The sequence below is a fragment of the Myxine glutinosa genome, chromosome 11 (assembly GCF_964187855.1).
Source record: "Myxine glutinosa chromosome 11, kmMyxGlut1.1, whole genome shotgun sequence".
NCBI lineage: Eukaryota > Metazoa > Chordata > Myxini > Myxiniformes > Myxinidae > Myxine > Myxine glutinosa.
In genome coordinates, this window is record NC_136271.1 from 7,206,438 (window position 1) to 7,228,381 (window position 21,944).

A 21,944-nucleotide genomic window follows, 5' to 3' on the forward strand; every position below is an offset into this window, starting at 1 on the left:
TCTCAACAATGGATGGAGGTCCTCAATGCCAAACAGGAAATCAGAGCTGTCTCCCTTGACATTTCACGTGCCTTCGATACGGTCTGGCACCCCGCTCTGCTCACCAAACTCTCCTCCTTTGGTATCCATGGAAATCTCCACGCATGGCTGGCGGACTTCCTCTCTGGTCGTAGTCAACGTGTGGCCCTGAATGGGTTTCTCTCATCTCCTCTTCCTGTTCAGGCTGGAGTTCCCCAAGGTAGTGTTCTGGGCTCTGTGCTTTTTCTGGTCTTCATCAATGATCTCTCTGACTCTCTTGAAAATCCTCTCTATCTCTTTGCTGACGACTCTACTCTCTGTCGCTCCATTCCTCATCCCTCAGATCGGCAGTCTGCAGCCTCCTCACTCTCTGCAGACCTGGACAAAATCACAGACTGGGCAAACAAATGGAACATGTCTTTCAATCCTGATAAATCTCACACTCTTACGATGTCTCTTCGAAAAGACCGACTGGAAAACCCTCCCATCCACTTTCTGAATAATCCTCTCCAAGAAGTTCTGTCACTCAAGCTTTTGGGTCTCACTATTTGCCATGATCTTTCCTCGGAAAACCACATTTCAAATCTGGCCTCCAAAGCTAGTCGCCGACTGGGCATCCTCCGTCGTGCGAAGTCCTTCCTTGGCACACCTGAGCTCCTCACCAGATACAAGGCTTTCATCCGCAGCTCTATGGAATACTGCTCTCCCCTCTGGTCTGGTGCTCCTGCCTCACACCTAGCCCGTCTTCACGCTGTTGAAACCAAAGCGTTCAGAATCATTGGAATCTCCCGCGATGAAGCTAACTCCGAGGGCCTTTCACTCACTCACCGCAGGCAGGTTGGTGGTCTTTCCGTCTTCTACCGACTCCTCTCTGGCCTTGCCCCCCCAGCCCTCTCTGGGCTCTGCCCCCCAAATATTCCTGCAGGTCGCACAAGATCTGCCTGCAACCCTCTTATGGTTAAACTGCCAAAATCAAGACTTTCTGCTCACCTTCACTCCTTCATTCCTCTTTTCTCCCGCCTCTGGAACAAACTCCCTCACTCTCTTCAATCCCACTCCACCCTCCAGGTCTTTAAAACAGCTGTTCACCACCATCTCTTATCCTCCCCCATCCAAAACCTTGATCTTTTCTACCCCCGCTAATTTCGGTCCCCTTGTGTTTTATACCTCTCCACCCCCCCCCCTCCCCATCCCACGCCTCCTGCCCCCAAGCCCTCTCCCTCCCACACTTCTCCCTGCTCTCAAATGTTGTGGTTGTGTGCTTCCCCTTCTCTCCCCATCTTGTCTTCCGCTCCCTCTTTTTGTATATTTTGTTTGTCTGGTTGATTTGTTTGTGAAATAAATGTTAGCTCTTTCACGAGCCTCGATTCAGTATACAAAAAAAACAAAAACAGAAAACAAAAAAAACATAAATCCAATGAACTTTTGGTTCTAAGTCAACTTGAAAAGTAAGTTCACCCCCACAAAAAAATATTCCATATTAAATGCCAAGTCTGTGTGTGTGTATATATATATATATATATATATATATATATATATATATATATATATATATATATATATATATATATAACGGTGTGTTTCTTTCTAAATCATGTCCAATCAATTGAATTGGGCACAAGTGGACTCCAATCAAGTTGAAGAGTCATCGCAAGGATGATCAAAGGAAATTGGATGCGTCCGAGCTTAATTTGGAGTGTCATAGCAAAGGGGTTGAATACTTGTTTACTCAAGACATTTAAGCTTTTCATTTTTAATTAATCTTCAAAAAATTCTAAAAAGTCATTTCTCTTTGACATTATGAGGTATTACGTGTGGATCAGTGACAAAAAAAATCTCAATTGAATTCATTTTAAATTCAGGATCTAACACAGCAAAATATGTAAAAAGTCAAGGAGTGTGAATACTTTCTGAAGGTAGTGTAAGTAATGAGGGTTTCAGGTCGAATTAGGTGAGAGGTTCTGCAGTCTCATCACGTTGTTGCCCTCGCCAAGGGAGAGGGTATTACATTTGAGTCCGTTTGTCTGTTTGTCCGCACAGAATAAATATGATTTTCTCTGCAACCGATGGTCCGATTCATAGGAAATTTTCACCATAGGTGCAACTCCTGTATAATTTTTTAAATTATAATTATGACGTCATCGGTCATGTGGTACAGGCTCCATCTTCAAAAAATCGAAAAAATTTGCACCTCTTCAAAATCTCAATTTCATTTGAAATCAAAAAATTTTGAGATTCTATAAATTCTATATATAGAATTTCATCGATATATATATAATTATATATATATATAGAATCATTGGAATCTCCCGCGATGAAGCTAACTCCAAGGGCCTTTCACTCACTCACCGCAGGCAGGTTGGTGGTCTTTCCGTCTTCTACCGACTCCTCTCTGGCCTTGCCCCCCCAGCCCTCTCTGGGCTCTGTCCCCCAAATATTCCTACAGGTCGCACAAGATCTGCCTGCAACCCTCTTATGGTTAAACTGCCAAAATCAAGACTCTCTGCTCACCTTCACTCCTTCATTCCTCTTTTCTCCCGCCTCTGGAACAAACTCCCTCACTCTCTTCAATCCCACTGCACCCTCCAGGTCTTTAAAACAGCTGTTCACCACCATCTCTTATCCTCCCCCATCCAAAACCTTGATCTTTTCTACCCCCGCTAATTTCGGTCCCCTTGTGTTTTATACCTCTCCCCCCCGCCCTCCCCCTCCCACGCCTCCTGCCCCCAAACCCTCTCCCTCCCACACTTCTCCCTGCTCTCAAATGTTGTGGTTGTGTGCTTCCCCTTCTCTCCCCATCTTGTCTTCCGCTCCCTCTTTTTATGTGTTTTGTTTGTCTGGTTGATTTGTTTGTGAAATAAATGTTAGCTCTTTCACGAGCCTCGATTCAGTATACAAAAAAACCCAAAAAAAACAACAAAAAAAAACCTCTATATCGCCGGATGTTCTGCATAGAAAACATGGAGACATGGCTCATTGTAAAGAACTCTCCATGGGGAATGAAATATGTTAATGATGATGTCATAGGTTCCTCCATTATGACGTCATAATTTGACAAGTACAAACTTCATCCGATAAAGATGAAATTTATTGAGCGTCACCTATGGATAAATTGGTGGAGAAAAAAAAGAAGTATTGATGTCATTTGTCACGTGGTTCGGTCGCCATATTTGTTTTAACACAAAAGCCTTAAAAACCACCAAAACATGTCCTGGTGAGGGTCTGAAATCTGATTGCTCTTTCTGGTTTTAGTTTGACTCCTAATCACATTTTGGACTCTTAACAAGTCCATCAATCTTAAACAGTGGGACAGAAGAATCATTTTTGTTCTGGCTTGGATGTATCATAAAGTTAGATATAATGTTTGTAAATACGGTCCTTGTCAATTTTGACTCTTGTGATCTCTTATTTGAGTACAACATATTTGCTTCTTCTTCATCTTCCTCTTCTCCCCCACCCCTCTTCTTCTTCGCTCTCCTCTTTCACTGACTCTTCTTCCTTTTCTTTATTTTCCCGCATATCATCACGTTGGCTTTGGTATATGACAGCGTGATGATACGGACAATGATCGTGGTACGGGATGGCAGTGGGCCTCACGTTGGACGAGTCTCGCGGCGAGTGGCCCTCAGAGTGAACACAAAAAGCCCAGCTCTACCAATCATGCTCATAGTGGTAAAAAGTTTCCTTGCTCTGCTCACCGATTTCCTGCATTAATGTGAACAAAGAAAATACTTTTTACTGCAAATCTGTTGATCTTTACACACGTGTAGTAAAAAATTACACATCTTTACAAGGAATATCGAGAATAGTAGCTCAATGATTGATGTTCATACTTCTTTGAGTAATTGTATGTTCACAGGAATCTTTCTCTACATTTATTTTTCATATTTCTCCAACATATCTGATACTGATGTGTTTGGTTCTAAGTTGTCTGGGATTGGGTTGGATCCCTGTCGACGATGACAGATAACTCCGTAAAGCAAGTGGTCCTTCAGAAGTAATTCCTGATACCCACTTTCTCAGTCAGAACCCCCCTTCCTCCCCCCCCCCCATCTTATCCTTTCATGTTTCAGGGATGTCAGAGATGTAAGATTGGCTGACAGGATGGCGTATACGGTCGTGGCTAAAAAATATTGGCACCTTTGCATTTTTTTCAAATAATGCACCATTTATTCCAGAAAATTGTTGAAATTAAAAAATCTTTTGGTATCCACAAAACGTATTTCTTTGGTTTGCAGTGGAAAAAAACAAAGAAAGGTGAAAAAATTACTAAATCTTAGCTTATTCCACCCAGAAATCCTAAAATGGGCCGGAAAATATTATTGGCACCTTTTAGAAGTTGTTAGAAATAATTCGATTTCAAGCAGGTGATTCTCCTTTACTTTGGAATTGAACTCAGCTATGGTGAGTTGCAGGTGCATGCAATATAAAAATCACTCATTCAATGAGTTTGAATAGAGAAAAGGAGTCATTCTGCTGTTTTGTGTCACTGTGTGCACCACAATGAGCATGGGGGAAAGAAAGAAAACCAGACAATTGTCTGAGGAGGTCAGACACAAGATTGTGGCCAAGCATGGACATGGACAATCTCAAGGCTACAAGTCCATCTCCCGAGACCTTGATGTTCCTGTGTCCACCGTATGCAATGTTATCGGGAAGTTTAAGGCCCATGGCATTGTAGCCAACCTCCCTGGACGTGGCCGCAAGAGAAAACGTGATGGAAAATTGCAGCGAAGGATGTTCAAATGGTGGAGAAAGCACCTCGACCTTCACACACAAGGTACGAAAGTTTCAACGTGCACCATCCGTCGCCAATTCGATGAAAGGGGGTTCTATGGAAGACCCCAATGCAGAGAGAGAGAGAGAGACAGAGACAGAGACAGAGAAAAAGAGAGAAAGAGAGAAAGAAAGAAAAAAAAAGAAATAAGTTTGCCAAAACACACCTGAACAAGCCAAAATCCTTCTGGGAGAATGTCCTGTGGACAGATGAGACCAAATTAGTGCTTTTTGATAAAGCACATCATCTCTATGTTTACAGAAAACATAATGAAGCCTTCAAAGAAAAGAACACCTTCCCTACATTCAAAGATGGATGAGGTTCAGTGATGTTTTGGGGTTGCTATGCTGCCTCTGGCACTGGGTACCTTGAATGTGGGCATGGAATCATGAAATCAGGAGATTACAAGGGCATTTTGGAGCACAATGTTCAACCCAGTATCAGAAAGCTGGGTCTCCGTCGAAGGTCATGGGTCTTGCAGCAGAAGAACGACCCCAAACACACTTCAAAAAGCACCCAGGAATGGTTCAAGACAAAATGCTGGACTGTTCTGAAGTGGCCAGAAATGAGTCCAGATCTAAATCCCATTGAACACCTGAGGGGAGATCTGAAAACGGCAGTTGGGAAAAGGCACCCTTCAAATCTGGGAGAACTGGAGCAGTTTTCACAAGAGGAGTGGGCCAAGCTGCCAGTAGAGAGGAGTAGGAAGCTCATTCATGTCTATAGGAAGCGCTTGACGGCAGTTATTTTGTCCAAAGTCTGTGCTACCAAATATTAAGTCTTGGGTGTGAATAATTTTGTCAATGCCATTTCTTTTTATTTTCTGATTTAAAAGGATATATCAAGTTCTGAATCAAAAACAAAGGTTCTGTAATATTAACAGTGAAATAAGGAATTGTGGAGACCAAATACTTTTGTCAATTTCAACTTATTTTTAGAGAAGATTGTGAGATATTTGAAAAAAGTGCAAGGGTGCCAATATTTTTGGCCACGACTGTAGGTATGCAAAGTCACCTCTAAGCTGTCAACCCTGGGTTTGAATCCTGACCGAGCTATAAACTGTCAGTTTGGTGATGAATCACCTCGAATGTGAAACAACGTATTTGCCATCCTTCGCATTCGTTGGTGGTCGTTAAAGATCCCACTGTGCCCTTTGCGAAGAGTAGGCGAGTTATCGCCAGCACAATTAACTAATTTGATATCCCTGTCCTAACCAGCAGAGGGCACTGCATCAGAGGCACAGCTGCACCCTCAGCCAATGATGATATCCTGCAACCTTGTGCTGCATACGAACGAAGATGATGTGCAAGATTTTCACCAATTAGAAGATTTCTGGGGATTTTTTGTCCAAAATTGGTCGATTGTAGAATAAGTGAAGCTGGTTTATTTTTTGGAGCAAGGTTGAGTTGGCAAATACTTTTATCCCCAATATCATGAGAATGGCAACACTCTTCCTACATGCATGTTGCTTCCATTGCCAGTACCTCCAAACCACAACCTTTCTCTCTCTCATCACAATTAATGGTCTTGTGTATTTTCCATCATCGTATTCGCGTCATCATCTGACAACCTGGCAGAGCCTGCTAGAAAATCTACCTCCACCAAAATGTTTCGAGAAAAATTGTAAAAATACTATTCTACTTTTTCCATGTAAATGACGCAAAATATGGATATTACATTGATCATACAGCAATGTTTGTACGTATAGTCGAGCATAATGTAATAGGTTTTTGTTTTTTCCCGCACTGTTTTATTCATCACCTGTGACGTGGAGGATCATGTGTGGGTGAACGTGGTGCTGTTTCCATTATGACGACCCCCACTGTGGGTGCACAAGCTTCGAGAAGGCACAGAACGCTACCCATGACTCCAAAGCAATGTGAGAAGCTTGTGACATCACCCACTGACCATAAAGAGAATGCTCCATCTTGCGTGGGCAAGAAAGATGGAGAAATTGCTCCCTGGTCACGACGAAGGTCGGTTGACGGCAGTGCTGTTGAACCTAGTACAAAAACTTCGGCACAACTGCCATCCTCGGAGGAATTGACAGACGACATGTCTTCAACCATCTTTGGTGATCTGTGTAGCACTTCCTCGACGAGTTCATCGCATGGCTCATCTAAGCGAGCCAGTTCCAAGGTGCGGGAAGCCTATGCAAAGGATTTGGTGACAAAGAGTCGCAGGACACCATCACTTCCACGAGGCTGCAATAGGTTCAACAAGGACAATCCAAACCTCAAGAACATCAGGCATGACCTATCCTCTGCAGATAGTGAAGTCAATGACACCACGTATCTGCTGCGTGATACAGAAGCAGCTCTGCATGTGCTTGAGGCTAAAGTGCACGCCACATCTTCAAACTCTCAAGTTCCGTCAACGGGAGAAGTCGAGATTTCAGAGAGCAGCACCTCTCGGAGGGAGAGGCACCACGCGACGCCTCCGCAGAATTTCACCAACAAACAAAGGGACAGAGATGCAGGACAAACGCCGAGCACCAACGTGATCTCACAAGCAGGAACACAGAGAACGAGAATTCGTCCGGATACATCTGGTGAAACGCAGAAGGCTTCACGACATCACTTGGGTACTAAAGGCTTTCCTTTTCCAAAAAACGATTCTGGACAGCAAGTAGGTGATGGAGAGTTTTCTATCGAAATGTCTAATGAGGAAGAAGACGAAGAAGGGAAAGGAACGTGGCAACGTTTTGAACAAACTGCCCATGCCTCTGTGAATTCCAACGGTGCTCTCTCCAAGCCTCGACCTACTCGTGCTTCTTTGTTGCGTCGTGCTAGGTTAGGAGACGGTGTCGACGATGGTACTGTGGCTTCAGAACCTGCAAATATGAGTTCTCCATCACCACAGCTGCAAAATCAGAAGAAGAAGATGAGGCGATTGGATTTTTTGGCACAACCACGGCAGAGAGGTACTTCATTTTCCAGTGGCAGTGTGGATTCCATAGGAACGAGTGTACGTTCATCGACTTCGGTGCGAATGCCACGCGAAAGGAACAGCGGCACACCCATTGGCAAGAGCCAATCGTTCCGGCAAGTGAGGAGTAGCAGGTCGAGCAGTGCGCAACGAAGAGAACCTGTGGAAAAGGTCCGCACTCGTTCGAACAGCATCAACCGTGGCTCCTCTGTCGGTGAGTTGTGCGGATCTCTTGTCGGTTTCCTTCCAGTTGCATCAAAGTAGCATCATGGGGCATCCTGAGTAAAGCTAAAAGTCTAGCTATCCAAATATATTCACAGAAAGTATATATATTCGGTGTATGTTCACCCTGGTAATGGATAATCATTCAGATGCCCATATTTCAAAACACTAGGCCGAGCCTCCTGTATTTTCATTACCAATAGACATTGGTTGTGTCGAGCACAGCTTTCAGTCTTTCATTCGAAACTTCATGATGTCGTGCTCTGTTGAGATGTTTGCAATTGCTTTTCCATTTTTAAAGATGAATACTTGAATTGAACACGTGTCTTTTGCTTACTAACCCATTCCGCTTCTACCTCTTTCTGAAGCCGTAGGCACGTTAAGGTATTCGGGTCCTGCAGATGCACTGAAAAGCTTTGATTTCTTTCTCTGTTTGAGTTTTCCCTCTACATCATTGTTGGACTTTTATTGGGTATTGTGATTGTCTCTCTTTCCGTCATCCGTTTCTCTCTCACTTTCCCTTCCTTCCTTTTCTGTCTGTTCCTACCCTTTTGACTGATTTGGTGATTGCCTACATTTTCATTCCTGCTGCTCTATTGTCTTGATCTGCAACTGCTGCACTTCCCTGCACTTCCTGCTTGCTTCACGGCAATAATGATAGCCTCGAGACATTGCCAACTACTGACTGACTCTACATCGACTTCGGATGACGAGTCGAGCGGCTCGGCTCACAGACTTCGTCTCACCCCAGCAGCCAGCCGTCGCACTCCACCATCTTCCATGACCGTGCCGGTGGACCGTGGCACGCGGCCTAGGTCTGCAGCCGTCGACCGAGATGCGTCTGGAGAACAGGGAGAGGAGGATTATATCAAAGAGTGGACGTCGCACAGCGAGGAGATTGCGAGGTGCGAGGGTGCGCTGCACTAGGCCAGGATATATAGTCACGGTGGACTGCTTAAGGCTGAATTGCCAACAGTTTGCACAACATTCAAGGGATAGCAATTGCATTCTTTTTCAAAGGGTTCAGCTTATCTGAAATAATAATGTCAACAAGTTGAATTGCAAGTCGGAAAATATCTTTAAAATATGGAGTGCTGCCTGCACATTAGATGTTATGCCAGGAGATTAAACCAGTCACCCTCTATCGCTACTCCCTTTACCCACACTTCAATTGGTCCACAGAGGCTAACATTTTATCCACTGCCATTTACCCTTGGTGACGACGTGTTTTCTTGATTCGCAGGATCAGCCAAGACCTTGCAAAGGATCTGGCCATCCTGGCAAAGGAGATCCATGAGGTGGCTGGCACTGAAGACATAAATAGCAATGAGAATGTGGTGGAGCAGAAAGGCAATTTGGCTGGCACAGCAACTTTGTCCCACCCCAGCAACTTGGCTGGCACAGCAACCAGTCCTGTGCCATCACCTTCTCCAGAATCTACCATTGAAGTCAAAGAACAGGTACACAACACACCTGACAATGTTTACTTGTCTCGTAATGAAAACCTCAAATGTGAAGGGAGAAAGCTCAATTCTAGTTTTGTGAATTCAGCCGTGTAAAATATATTTTTTGTGACGTCATGTTATGTTCTTAACAAGTGTTTTGTGCGGTAGGTTGACCCTTTTTTATTTTCCACCTCCCTCCATTGGGGGAAATCTGCCTTTATTTTTGAAAAATACCCCATAACAAAATGTCGTTTTTGGCCCTGCCTCTCAATGGGGAAAAATCACTTTAAAAATGATCGTATCCTGATCTTCACCAATAGGTAATCATTTAATCCTTGTCACACAGCCAACCTGTCCACCAAGTTTCGTCCGGATCCATCCATAACGTTTTGAGATATCCTGCTCACAGACAAACAAACTTGGGTGAAACCTCTGGATCCACTGAGTAACCTCATCAATGAACATGGACACTGATACAATCTAACGTCCAAAAGAAAAATGACCAAATAAACTAGAAAGGTGACACATCTACTGTAAATGGATGATCTAAAACTCCACACAGAATGATAACAAATTGGCCGATCAACTCAAACTAGTAAAGCGCTACTCGGAGGACATTCAAATATGGAATTTGGTCTTGACAAATGCACCAAATGCACATTTCTACGTAGTAAAACAAAAATAACACACAATATCTGAATTGATGGAAGTACGATAAAGGAAGTATAAAACGAAGCATACTACAAATACCTCGGAATGGATGAAGGTCCCCAAGTACAACACAAAAAATGTGTAAAATAATCAGCAAAGAGTACGTACCCAGAATAAGGCTAATTCTGAAATCATCCCCCTCTCCAATTAACAAAATCAAAGCTATAAACCAACTTGCGGTACCGGTATTCCAGAATAGCTGTGCAATTATACACAGGTCACAAAGGGAGCTCAACAACTTAGACACCAAAACAAGGAAACTTATAACTATTCATAAACTATTCTCCAAAAAGCAATGCATTCCGAGACGAGAAGAAGGAGGCGGCGATCTGATGGAGCTGATCCAAGTGCACAGAACAGCATGTGTAGGACTAGCGGAATGTGTGAAAAGCTCAACAGACTATCGAATGAGATTTGTACATGAGCAAGAAAACCACAAATCAGAAAAGATATCCTTAATCCATTTAGCAACAAACTTCCAAAAACAGGTGCAAGTGCAGGATACTACACAGGAAAACGAAACAGAAACAAACAAAGCCACAATGATCACAAAGAAGAAAAAGGAAAACCACAAAAATAAATATCAGCAGATATATTCTGACAAATGGGAGAATGACAAAAGAGCAGGAAGATTCAAAAAAGAGATTGACACAACAAGGATTGATAAGGAAGGGTCATTGGAATGGCTAAGAAGAGGCCTAATTAATTGGGATGGAGAACGAGTCATCATAAATGCCCAAGACCAGGGACACTCCACTAATGGCTTCAAGAAAATGGCGGGATTGAGCCAATCGGACAAATGCAGGTTTTGTTAGGTAGAAAAAAAAGTACCAGTCACCTCCTTTCGGGATGTAAAAAAAAACTCGTGTCAGAACAGTTGTACACAGAAAGACATGGCACCATCTGTGGAGTAATCCACTGGCACATCTGTAAACATTACAACATTCCGGTCCCAGAACAATCATGGAAACGCAAACCAAACTCGATCCTTGAAAATGAACATACTGCTCACGCATGTCAAGATGATCCCATCATGTGTGGACATTGCAGGCGGAGCATTGCGTCCACATATAGGGCTCAAACACAAAAAGGAAAAGACAACACTGTTGATCGAGGTTTCGGATCCCGATGATTTTGGATTAAATGCTTCAGAAACGAAGAAAATGATCAAATACCAGGATCTGAAAAATTAGGTCAAGAGGACTTGGAAATTGAAGAAAGCTGAAATTGTACCAGTCATAGTCGGAATAACAGGGATGATCAAGAAAACCCTTAATAAGTACTTAAAAATCATTCCTGGGAATATCACGACAAGTGGAGGCTGTCTGGGGTTCAGTGAAGATTCTAAAAAGAGCCCGTGGAACAAAGCAGAGAATGAAATTTCACAATCTGGTTCCTGAATAACGATCCTTTACAGAAAAAGGAGGTGGAGATTTTGAGTTCTGGGAGAACTTCATCCCACCTCCTAAAACCCGCATATGGAGATAACAACCAATGGGTGAAAACATAAACTCTGTCCACCTTCGGTGGTGGAGGTACTTACTTAACCCCCCCCCCCCCCCCCCCAAAAAAAAACATTAATGGTAGAATCACGTGGGGGTTCAGTTTAGTTTAATTTCTGGATACCTAAGACTTCTTTGTAATCCTAGGTTTCCCTCCAAACTATGACAACATCAGTGACCATCTCCAAATTGATCTTGTCCCATTTTTTAGTTGGTGCAGAGAATTGCTGATGAAGGGATCAAGTTCCAGAAGATTCCACCACATCTCACCAGCAGTCCACAGCACACGCAGGAAAACATGAACCGCAGAAAGACTTGGAGTCGAGAAGAAGTGAGCAATGGACACTGTCCGATTGTTGTCACCGAAGGCATTATGTTTTTTGGTTGTCTGTCCGTGCATCCATAATAGGTTTATGTTACTGCAATAACTTGTGAACCGTTGATGGGATTCTGACCAAAGTTGGTACAAGTATGTATTGTGATGCAAAGATGAACTGATTTCATTTTGGGATCAAGAGGTCAAAGGTCAGTCCGTAATAGGTTGTTTTTTTTGTTCAGCGTTAACTTAAGAACCGCTGAAGTGAACCAAGTCAAACTTGGTACAAGTATGTATAATGATGTTATAATGTGAGTGGAGGCATATTGATCGACATTGTGATGTCGAAGAGTGTCTTTCTGGTTTTTTCCTATATCTGGTCCGGGTTTTGTGTCACTTGCAGCCATTTTGTCCTTTCAGATGCAGATAGATACGCTCATCCTAACATCCATTGGTCAGCTCTCAAAGAAGGTCCGACAGGAAACTGAGAAGACTGCTGCTAAGATGAGGTTTGTAAGCCTAATTCCTTTTTCAAACTCTTATTATTGATAGGATTTGATGCAAAACCTAATATTCTTCTCCAATCGAACACAGTCATCATTCAGACTTCTATATTATAAAAAGAGCCGTGTCTGTCTGTCTGTTTTTGTTTACCGTGTTATAACTTGAAAAAGGATTAACGGATTTCGATAAATCCAACTACGGTGGGTTCGGTTAACTCCCGGGAGTGTTTGTGATCCCAATTATTATTGTTTTCTTTTTTTCTTTTTTGGTCATGGATACATGGACACGCGTCTCAAAACTGTAAATTAGTTGGTTATCCCTGCACAGAGAGCAGGATCTCCCAGGAATCCTTTTATTTTTCTTCCCCCATAGATTAGCCATCGCAGCAAAGATTGGTATTTCCGTCAGCGAAGCGACGGGTCTTATATTCTAGTTGATGGTAAAAGTAGCCAAATCTGTTGAGTTCTGTCTGACTTTTGGGTTCAGCTTGGGTTAGGTAACATCCAGCTTGTCTTTAATGAGGTTTTGCAATCCTCATTGGGTATTTCCACTGGTCCACTGGTCAGTCAGGTGACCCGTTTGCCACGTTGAATGATCGTTTTAAGGCCATTTTTCCCCGCTAGAGCAGGGGTTAGCCTTGCGGGCCCCATGACAATCATGGTTTCCTGTTTGAGGCAATGTTTTTATGGCCGGATGCCCTTCCTGACGCCAACACTTGGTCACGCTCTTACGATGCGCAGGGATACGGTGTGCCTATTCTGAATCGGGGTACACACCGTGATCATTCACGGTGGTCAACGATAAATTGATTAAATTGGTGGAGATCCAGATCCGGATACTATAATTAATTTTGTAAGTGATTCTTCACCATTGAGTGATACTAGGGCATGCCCGTACTATATATATATATCTAAAATTATATCCCCCCCCCTCTATTTACATGAAATGGTTTGGTCCAAAGCGAACGGCTTGCGAGTGGTGACAATCCCCCCCCTCTATTTACATGAAATGGTTCGGTCCAAAGCGAACGGCTTCCGGAGTTTGGTAAAGAAATCGCCATCGCGTACACAAACGCGCAGGAAAGCGAATGAATCGCAAATTCGTTTTTATTAGTTTTAAAACATCGTTTAACGCCAACATAGCGCCAACATAGTTTGCAAACGTGAAATAAATGAATACGCTGTCAAATGTGCCATCCGAGGCAGAGTGTGTCCTCCACGTTCGGCACACGCGATCGTTCGCTGCTCTCTGATTGGTTGAATCGTTTTTTGGACATAGCTCGGTAAGTAATTGTCCGATTAATATGAAACCTTGAAAAGGCACATCCTCGGGTCCCCAGCAATATACCTGGCAAGTTTCAAGTATATCGGACCGGTAGTTGTCGAGAAACAGCGGTCACAGACAAACAAACAAACGTACAGACGTACAGACAGACAGACAGAGATTACTGGAATTATAGATAGATGTCCAAAAATTATATATAGCATGATGTTTCAAAAATTTGTGGACGACTTGTGACAAAATTTGGTGGAAGAGTTGGGTAAGTGACAAAAACAACCCAATTCAATTTTGGTTCAGGTCTGAATGTAAATCCGGCCTATCAGTGGGATACAAAATGTAAACTGTTCAGCCTGGCGGAGGTATGTGCTCTACCGAGTGACGTTCTAGTTTCTAAAGCACCAGCTGTATTTCTTTGCACAGTTAACAAATATTGGTGTTACTAAGGGTAAAATGCCATCACATTACCACATTCCCACCCAGATTCCTCCCCTCGTACCCCCTCGCCATGCCCCCTTGTCCTCGCACTACCCCCTCACACTTTTCCCCACCCTGCCCCCCTCCAAGCTCCCCCCACCCCACCCCTTCTCCAGGACCTCCCTTCCCTTCTCCATATTCCCCCACACTCTCCCAACTTTCATGCACCATGCCCAACAGCACCTCCTATCCTGTCCCGAACCTTTCTTTGTCTAATTCCTACAAAATCTGTCTTCTGTTTCAACCCGCATAGATGTTTGACATCAACAAACAATGCTCTTCCCATGCCCATTTTAAAGCTCTTCATTATTAATCAAATAAACATCATGTCCGATTACAATATCGGATGCGTTCCTAAAAAGTATTTTGAATCGGACGCCATGCACCTGTAAACTGCAGCTTACCTTTGACAAACATGGTACAAGCAGTTGTTGGGAATACTTGATTGATGGTGGTTGTATATACCGTACTACAAATCGCACAGGGTTCTTCTTCGGGATGAAGAGCGGAACTGGGCTGAGATTGAGGACCTCATGAATGCGGAAACTGAGGTGCCACTTTTGAAGACTTCAAACAAGGTGCATTGTATCTGAGAATAGGTGTTTTCCTTCTCCCCAATAACACTATTTCGTTGTGTATACATGATTTGATGGGGTTGCTGGAAACCTGTGTGGTATCCTGTGTCTCCGCTCATTAAAACGGTCTCGCTGCACATCATGACCAACCCCTCACCGTTATTTTTCAGGGCATTACATGCATTCTAAAAGATCTGCGCAGAGTGGAAAAGCAACTGGAAGGTAAGCAGTTTGTACATTGCAGCTTGATTTTGATTATTGATCTTGTATCGAAACAATGACTGAGTGCCTCGACAGAAAGAATGCACGCCATCTTGCCAAAAACGGGAAGTTCCTGTGCAGTAACAGCAAAATGACCACTCAGTTTTGATCACCACATCCTGATGTTGCAGAGAAACTAATACGGGAGGAGATAAGTTAAATTGCTGAGCATGAGGCTGCAAATGTTTAAAAGCAAACCATGTATACAAAGTAAAGGGTTAGACAAGGTGACTGAAGGTATGAGGGAACACACTGATAGTGAGTGGGGGTAGTGGGACAATGTGAACACAAGGGGGTGAAAGGACGGAGAGAGAGAAGGGAGAAGGAAATTTAGAACCCTGCAAGTACGAGTATATGGTGAGAAGTAACGGAAGGAATGATGATGATGATGACAACTCGTTTTTGCATCGTGATGATGCATAGGGCTGCTGGAGCAGTTTCTAGGCTAGTGGACACAATCCTGGACAGGTCACCACTCCGACAAAGGATACTGAAATGGCTAATTCCTCCCAGCAAGCTGGTACTCATTTTGCTGACCTAGGAAGGATGACACACTGAATCAACCCACTGGTGTTAATGCAACGGAATGACAGGGGCTTTAACTCAGGACCTTGTGATCTCAAGCCAGCCACGTTAACTGTTACGCTAACACCAGGCTAAGGGAAGGATTAGAGGATGTAATTTGAACATTAAACAAGGTGCTGCAGAGAAAGCTTAATTTTATTCAATAAATTCTGTGGTCTTTACCATTCACAAGCAAGTGTGGATGGCATGGCCACCGTCGTCACATCTCCTCCACTGCAGGATTGGATGATGAACCCTGCAGACGAGTTTTGCTTCAAACATTTTCAGAATGTGAGACACCTCTCCATATCCTCTGGCAGAATAATGGCAATTCTACTGGCTTTACTACTTTGGTTTCGGGGATTGAGGAAAGAAAATGTTCCCATCTCAGGTTATATGGACAAGTACTGTAATAAGATACCAATACGCAATACAGTAGAGTATCTATATTGGTTAAAATCGCATATCGACATCAATCGACCTCATTCTATCACTGTGCGTGCATGTACACATGTTTGCGTGCTCACCCACCAACTCCTTCATGTTCCTGTGTTTGAATTTGTAAAAAAAAATAAAAAATAAAAAAATCCACTTTGACATTACGATGATGCGAAGAGCAACTCCACCACCTGGGCAGGGTTCAGTCCTATCAAATTGGAGGAGACAATAGCCGGAGAGAATAACTAAGGAGTCAGGGATGTCCTGTGGGAGGAAGGATTCTGTTAAACAGATGTCTGATTTATCAGCAGCGGCCTGGATAGAGAGATCTGCCAGGTTGCAATGGAGGCCTTGGATGTTTGAGGTCCACATGGTTAGGGATAGGGGAGTAGGCATTGGGATTGGGGAGCGGGAGGCTGTGAGGATGTGGGATATGGAGGAGTGTGCAGGATGGCGGGAGGCTGTGAGGATGTGGGATATGGAGGAGTGTGCAGGATGGCGGGAGGCTGTGAGGATGTGAGATATGGAGGAGGTGCAGGATGGCTGGAGGCAGTGAGGGAGGATGTGGGATATGGAGGAGTGTGCAGGATGGCGGGAGGCTGTGAGGATGTGGGGGAGGGTGCAGGACAGCGGGAGGCTGGGAGGATGTGGGATATGGAGGAGTGTGCAGGATGGCTGGAGGCTGCGAGGAAGTGGGATATGGAGGATGGAGGAGGGTGCAGGACGGTGGGAGGTTGTGAGGATGCGGTATGATAGGGGGAGATGGTAGGGTGCTCGACAAGTGTGTTGGATGAAAGGATGTGGTACGAGGGGGGTGGGGAAGATGGTATGGTATGATATAAGTGGGGAAACTGGGAGGACACAATATGAGGGGTGTTAGGGAAGGGGTTTGACACCATAAAAGGGCGTGAAAGGGATTTGATTTTCATAAGCAAACGACCTCTGCAAACTGAACTTCCCACAATTCTCAAACTGGTCATAGAGACCGAGATCGTGCGATGGTAGAAGGAATTTTTGGTGAAGGCACAGAGAAAGGGCTTGAAGAACAAGGTAGGTATGGGAGGAGGGCTGATGGACGAATCAATTTGGTAAGAGACAGGTATGCAAAATATTTCAATGTGAAGAAGAAGAAGACAAAAAGTCTACATTGTGACAGAAGAAGAAGAACATTTGGGGTACTCATGATGGAGAAATAAGGAAAGTGGAGTGTTATATAATGTTTTAAAAACACTTTGAGGAAGAAGCGTTTTCTTCAATCAAGATTCAGCTTGGAGATATGGAGAAAAGGGAGTAAAAACATTTTTTTTTGGGGGGGGGGGGGGAAGGCGAACAGAGGGGATGGGATAATATTGAAAAGGCAGAAAAGACAAAACTTTGGGTATGGGGGAGGGAGAAGCAGAACGAGAAACACTACGTCAAAACAGAAACAGACTTTGCTCACTGGCTATCCAAGGAGTAGGCTGCACAAAATGAATGAAAAAAAAAAAAAAAAAATGAACAGCACAAGGTCCGACGTAACACATAAAATTGGACGAAGACGCAAGCAGCAACACAGGTGAAAATATTGTCACGTCCATGGCCAATGAAAACCAGCCTTGGACAGATAGCCGAACAGTTAACTCTGAGGCGTACAAGCTGAATTGTTGGCGGTTCCTTTTTATGGTGCGTGCGGGACCGAAAGTCACGAGGTCCTTACCGGGGACGAGCCGTACGAGGGGGTTATCCGATCCCCACAACCATAGAAACACGACAAAACAGAAATGTAATTTAACGGATAATGAATTTATTAAGAATAATTGTAATCCAAATAAAATGAATGTGAGGTAAAAACTATAATTCCTAATTTTAGATGTCTCCACTCAGACACACGAAACAAACAAGGGAATGATTAAAGAAAATAAAAAGAAAATCCCCCCTTTTATTTGGCACTCAGCTCTGGTCTAGGCGAGCACTTTGGGTGGGGTCAGTCGCCGAGAGGACCGCGCGTCGAAGCGCCCGAACAATGGCGCCGCTTAATTGCGCCAGCACACCGAGCCGTGCAGCAGACAGCCAAACGTTCTCCCACTCAATCCCGGCCCAGCCAGCACAACCTGGTCCTGAGCACCGAGTCAAAATGACACCCCTGGCTCCAATGCTGCAAGGTTTTCTGGGCTCCGAATAGTTCCCCTCAAACACACACGAGAAAACGCGACCGCCCGCCACAAAGCCAGCACCAGAGAGAGAGCGAGAGGGAGGTGCGCCCCCCCCCTATTTTTCCCCTCACTGACGTCACACTCGACCAATCCTGATGTTCCCTTACATCATCCCATCTCCACGACCAATCACCCCTTTGGGGCGGGGCCTCATGGCCTACTTGACCCCCAATGACAAAGCTCGGGGCGTGGCCTGCCAGTTACGATCCTTTGAGTGGAGCCTAGCCGTCCTTCGGGAATGTTCGGCTGGGTGTGGTTTAATTGCCGGTCGTAATGTCCGGGTACTGTCGGCGATTTTGGTTGTTGTAATTGATGTTGTAATGGCAGCCCTTTTTAGATGAAATTAAACCGTGGGGAAAATCTCAGGAGGCAATTACATACTGGGAATTATCCTTTAGCCCTATTTAACTAACACAAAACCACCCTCCTTGTGGTGACACGATAACACTCTTAAGCTCAATGTTTACCCTGCTTATGTACATCCCTCCGGGCCGGAGTACCCTTCTCGGCATACCTGCAGTGGGCAATGTGCTGCGGCACAGTCTTGGAAAAGCACTTTAAATTTTTGAAATATTTAATTGACCACAACATATTGTATTCCATGTCATAATTTTGAAAATGTTCTCTTATATTTTGATAAAAGTATCATAATATAATATTTTGTAGTACCAGCTACCACCAAAGTTGGCGCTACTTCCACCATATATGTATCTGCTCTATATATGTGCTCGATTATAGATTTCTTTAATTTTTTTGTTCAGGATTATGATGCTTGAATATTCTATTTGCGAAATTTCCCTTTTCTCCCTCATGTATTGCTTCTTTCCCCACAGTGATAAATGCCATGATTGACCCGGATCGCTTTCTGGACAACTGGTATGAAAGCAAGTGTACCCAAGGCACGAGTAATGAAAGGTGCACCAGCCAGGGACTTGATGAGAAGTCCCCCGGTACAAAAGAGAACCAATTCAAGGGAGAAAGTCTTGGATCTGAAAGTGATTTTAGCATCCATTTCAACAAGTTCAATCCAAATGGAGACGAGGAAGATGGACCGTGTTACGTCTAACGGTGACCAACGTGTGAAAAGCTTGACACTTGAATATTTGATCAACGAAGGGGGAATACATTTTTATAGATATATATGGAATAAAAATTGCAGCAAAGACTTTAAAAGTAATGTTCAAGAGTGAGGAGTGACCTCTGTTTGAACTTAAATGCGTGTCAAAGTTTGTCTATCGGCTTTTCTTTATGTCGTTGTCCATTTGTTCATTCTTTTGCCCGCTCAAAGTATCAGCACTTTTCTTTTTCTACATAGGTAGGGCCATTGTCTTTAAGAACAAGGTTGAAGAATGGAACCTCCAAAATCACTCATTTCATTCAATTGAGGAGGGCGTTGGGTGTGATGTTGGCCTTGGTTTTTGAAGTTTCTTTGAATTTATGTGATGGATTATCTTGTTGCTTTCGTTGTTGTTTATATTGCACTGAAATGTAAGGCATCTACTTTTGAAGTTTTGATGCCCCCCCCCCCCTCCCCCAAAAATAGGGGAAAACAAACTTTAAAAAAATTTGGTGTCCTCTACATATTAAATGAATAAAATTGGCAGAATTTTACCCTCCACCAAAAGCCACCCCCCCCCCCCCCCTAATTCCCAGCCTTTCCCTTTCCATGTATTTTCTGTACATCCCATTTCCCTCACCTTTTTTCCTGTTCTGCTCCCAACAATATTTTCCTCTTATCCACTCTTCTCCAACTCCCCTCCCCTCCATCTTGACTTCCTCTTCGACTTCATTTTCTTTTCTCGGTTTAACCTCGCCCTCAAAATGTTAGATGTACAATCACTTCTTTCTTCCATTCGTGATGGATTTTACATTTGAAAACCCTTCTTTCCATTCCTCGCCCATTTGCACAACGTGGAATCTATTCCGATCACTCGAGGTTACCTCTAGTTTGACGTATCATTTGAGAGGAAATCTTACTGCCGTACCTCTCCCTCTTTACACCGGTCCTTTTGGCTGGTTGAGTATTTTGTGTTTTTGTGACCATCTTTTGCTCGTGTGAATGTGGTTTTGCCTCGGGACGTCATGGTGCACAACCATAGTCTAACTTACAGGGTGCCATTTCGCTACGGTTTTCATCACCTTGGAATAACCATCGTGTCATTTTACCAAATGTTCTTTGTGCCAACCTTGTCGATGTCAAAGTGCCTCATTGTTGCGCGTAACGGTGTTCACCTTTTTCCTTGAAATTGGGCTATCTGCTGGCATCCCCTTCGATTTGCGATTTTGTTTCCATCGTACTTGCATCGCCGAGACGAGTCGCATGCGCTTGTTTTTAAGCAAGTGCTCCGTTCCCGGCCCCGGCGTGGATCGAGATGCTGGCGTTCCGTTTAAGCTGCAAATTTGGCCTTATCTAATGGTGGCAGCTTGATAATTTCCAAATTCAACTGACTTGTTCATCGTTGGTCAGATGTTGGACTTGGCACAGATTATGGTGTTTTTTGCATTTAAAAAAAATCTTTAATTCCCTGACTGACGACCTCAAGATTGTGACCAATTGCCAAAGAAGTTTTTGCCAACTTTTGACCGTCGAAGTTTAAACAATCGAGGAGGAAAACGCTGAAAGTGGCTTTATAATGAGAAGCTTATTTGGCAAAAGGACTGCATAGTGATGTTTTTGTTTTGTATTTAATGCATCAGGAAGATGTCCGGTGTGCAGCTCCCATCTCGCGAGAATCCCGCGATTCTCGTCGCCTCTGTGTCCCGTCTGTGGGTTTACCTGTGTTCTGCATGCCAAACCACCTGTTCACTTTAACTTCCATTCTTGTCCCTCAACCACTTCGGATGCACATTTGCAGATGGAAATGTACATAATTCTGTGTGCTTTATTTATTATTATTTTTCCTTAAATGATACATTTCCTTTGGAGCTGTACACAGTTGACATGGATCTATTTTGTAAAGAATTTTCAGTTGTTGTTTCATCCCCGACCCTATTTGATGCTCTTGATTTCCATACTCTTTGACCATTTAGTTTTGTTTTTTTTCGTCCAATTTTTTTTTTTTCAAATCGTTTATAATTTAATGCTTGATGCCCATTAAAGGAATTGGTTTCTGGAAAATGTTGTCATCTGGGACAATGATGTGCCTTGGGCCCGGTGGTCCAACCGCAAGGATTATCCTATTGATTATAACCTTTGGGATTGTGATCATTAATTTTCTTTTGATCTCCACCATCGAAGATGGATGGTGGTGTTGTTTACACCCCTGTTGGTCTGTCTGTCTGTAAACGGGATATCCCAAAGTTGTGGATGGAATCGGACATAATTTGGTGGACAGGTTAGATGTGTGAAAAGGATGAAATTATTAGATTTTGGTGAAGATCGTAATCCGGATACAAGAATTTTTTTATTTATTTTACAAGTGATTTTCACCATTGAGAAATTGCACCAAAAACGATATGTAGCATGATATCTCAAAAGGTTGTGGACAGATTACGACAAAACTTGTTGGATGAGTTTGTTAGATGACAAGAATGAGCTGAAGGTGTGCGCTCTACCAAGTTCCGTTCTAGTTTTGTTTGTATACATAGTCGAAGGTCATGGAAGACCCCGAACTTTACTTTCATGTTTGTTATAGTTAGTAGGTTTTAGTTAGTTTGACGTTTGTGGAGGAGCTAGTGAGTACATTACCTTTTATGTCAATTCCAACTTGCCCCAGGGATTAACACAGAAGAAAAA

General features: G+C 43.5%; 1 protein-coding gene across 11 annotated transcripts in view; it reads left to right on the plus strand.

Annotated features, from left to right (window-relative positions):
- Positions 1 to 21,326, plus strand: part of LOC137436384 (centrosomal protein of 170 kDa) — a 121,208-nt gene extending 99,882 nt beyond the window's left edge. For 9 of the 11 annotated variants that reach the window (XM_068130103.2, XM_068130105.2, XM_068130104.2 and 6 more), the window contains 9 exons: positions 3,567 to 3,690; positions 6,570 to 7,937; positions 8,607 to 8,850; positions 9,189 to 9,405; positions 11,815 to 11,934; positions 12,340 to 12,428; positions 14,663 to 14,756; positions 14,924 to 14,975; positions 19,042 to 21,326. In XM_068130103.2, the coding sequence (XP_067986204.2) occupies positions 3,567 to 3,690; positions 6,570 to 7,937; positions 8,607 to 8,850; positions 9,189 to 9,405; positions 11,815 to 11,934; positions 12,340 to 12,428; positions 14,663 to 14,756; positions 14,924 to 14,975; positions 19,042 to 19,274 (2,541 nt within the window). In that variant the 3' untranslated portion in view covers positions 19,275 to 21,326. The remainder of the gene's footprint in view (positions 1 to 3,566; positions 3,691 to 6,569; positions 7,938 to 8,606; positions 8,851 to 9,188; positions 9,406 to 11,814; positions 11,935 to 12,339; positions 12,429 to 14,662; positions 14,757 to 14,923; positions 14,976 to 19,041) is intronic. The other 2 variants (XM_068130110.2, XM_068130111.2) reach the window with 2 other exon arrangements.
- Positions 21,327 to 21,944: the final 618 nt, after the last annotated feature.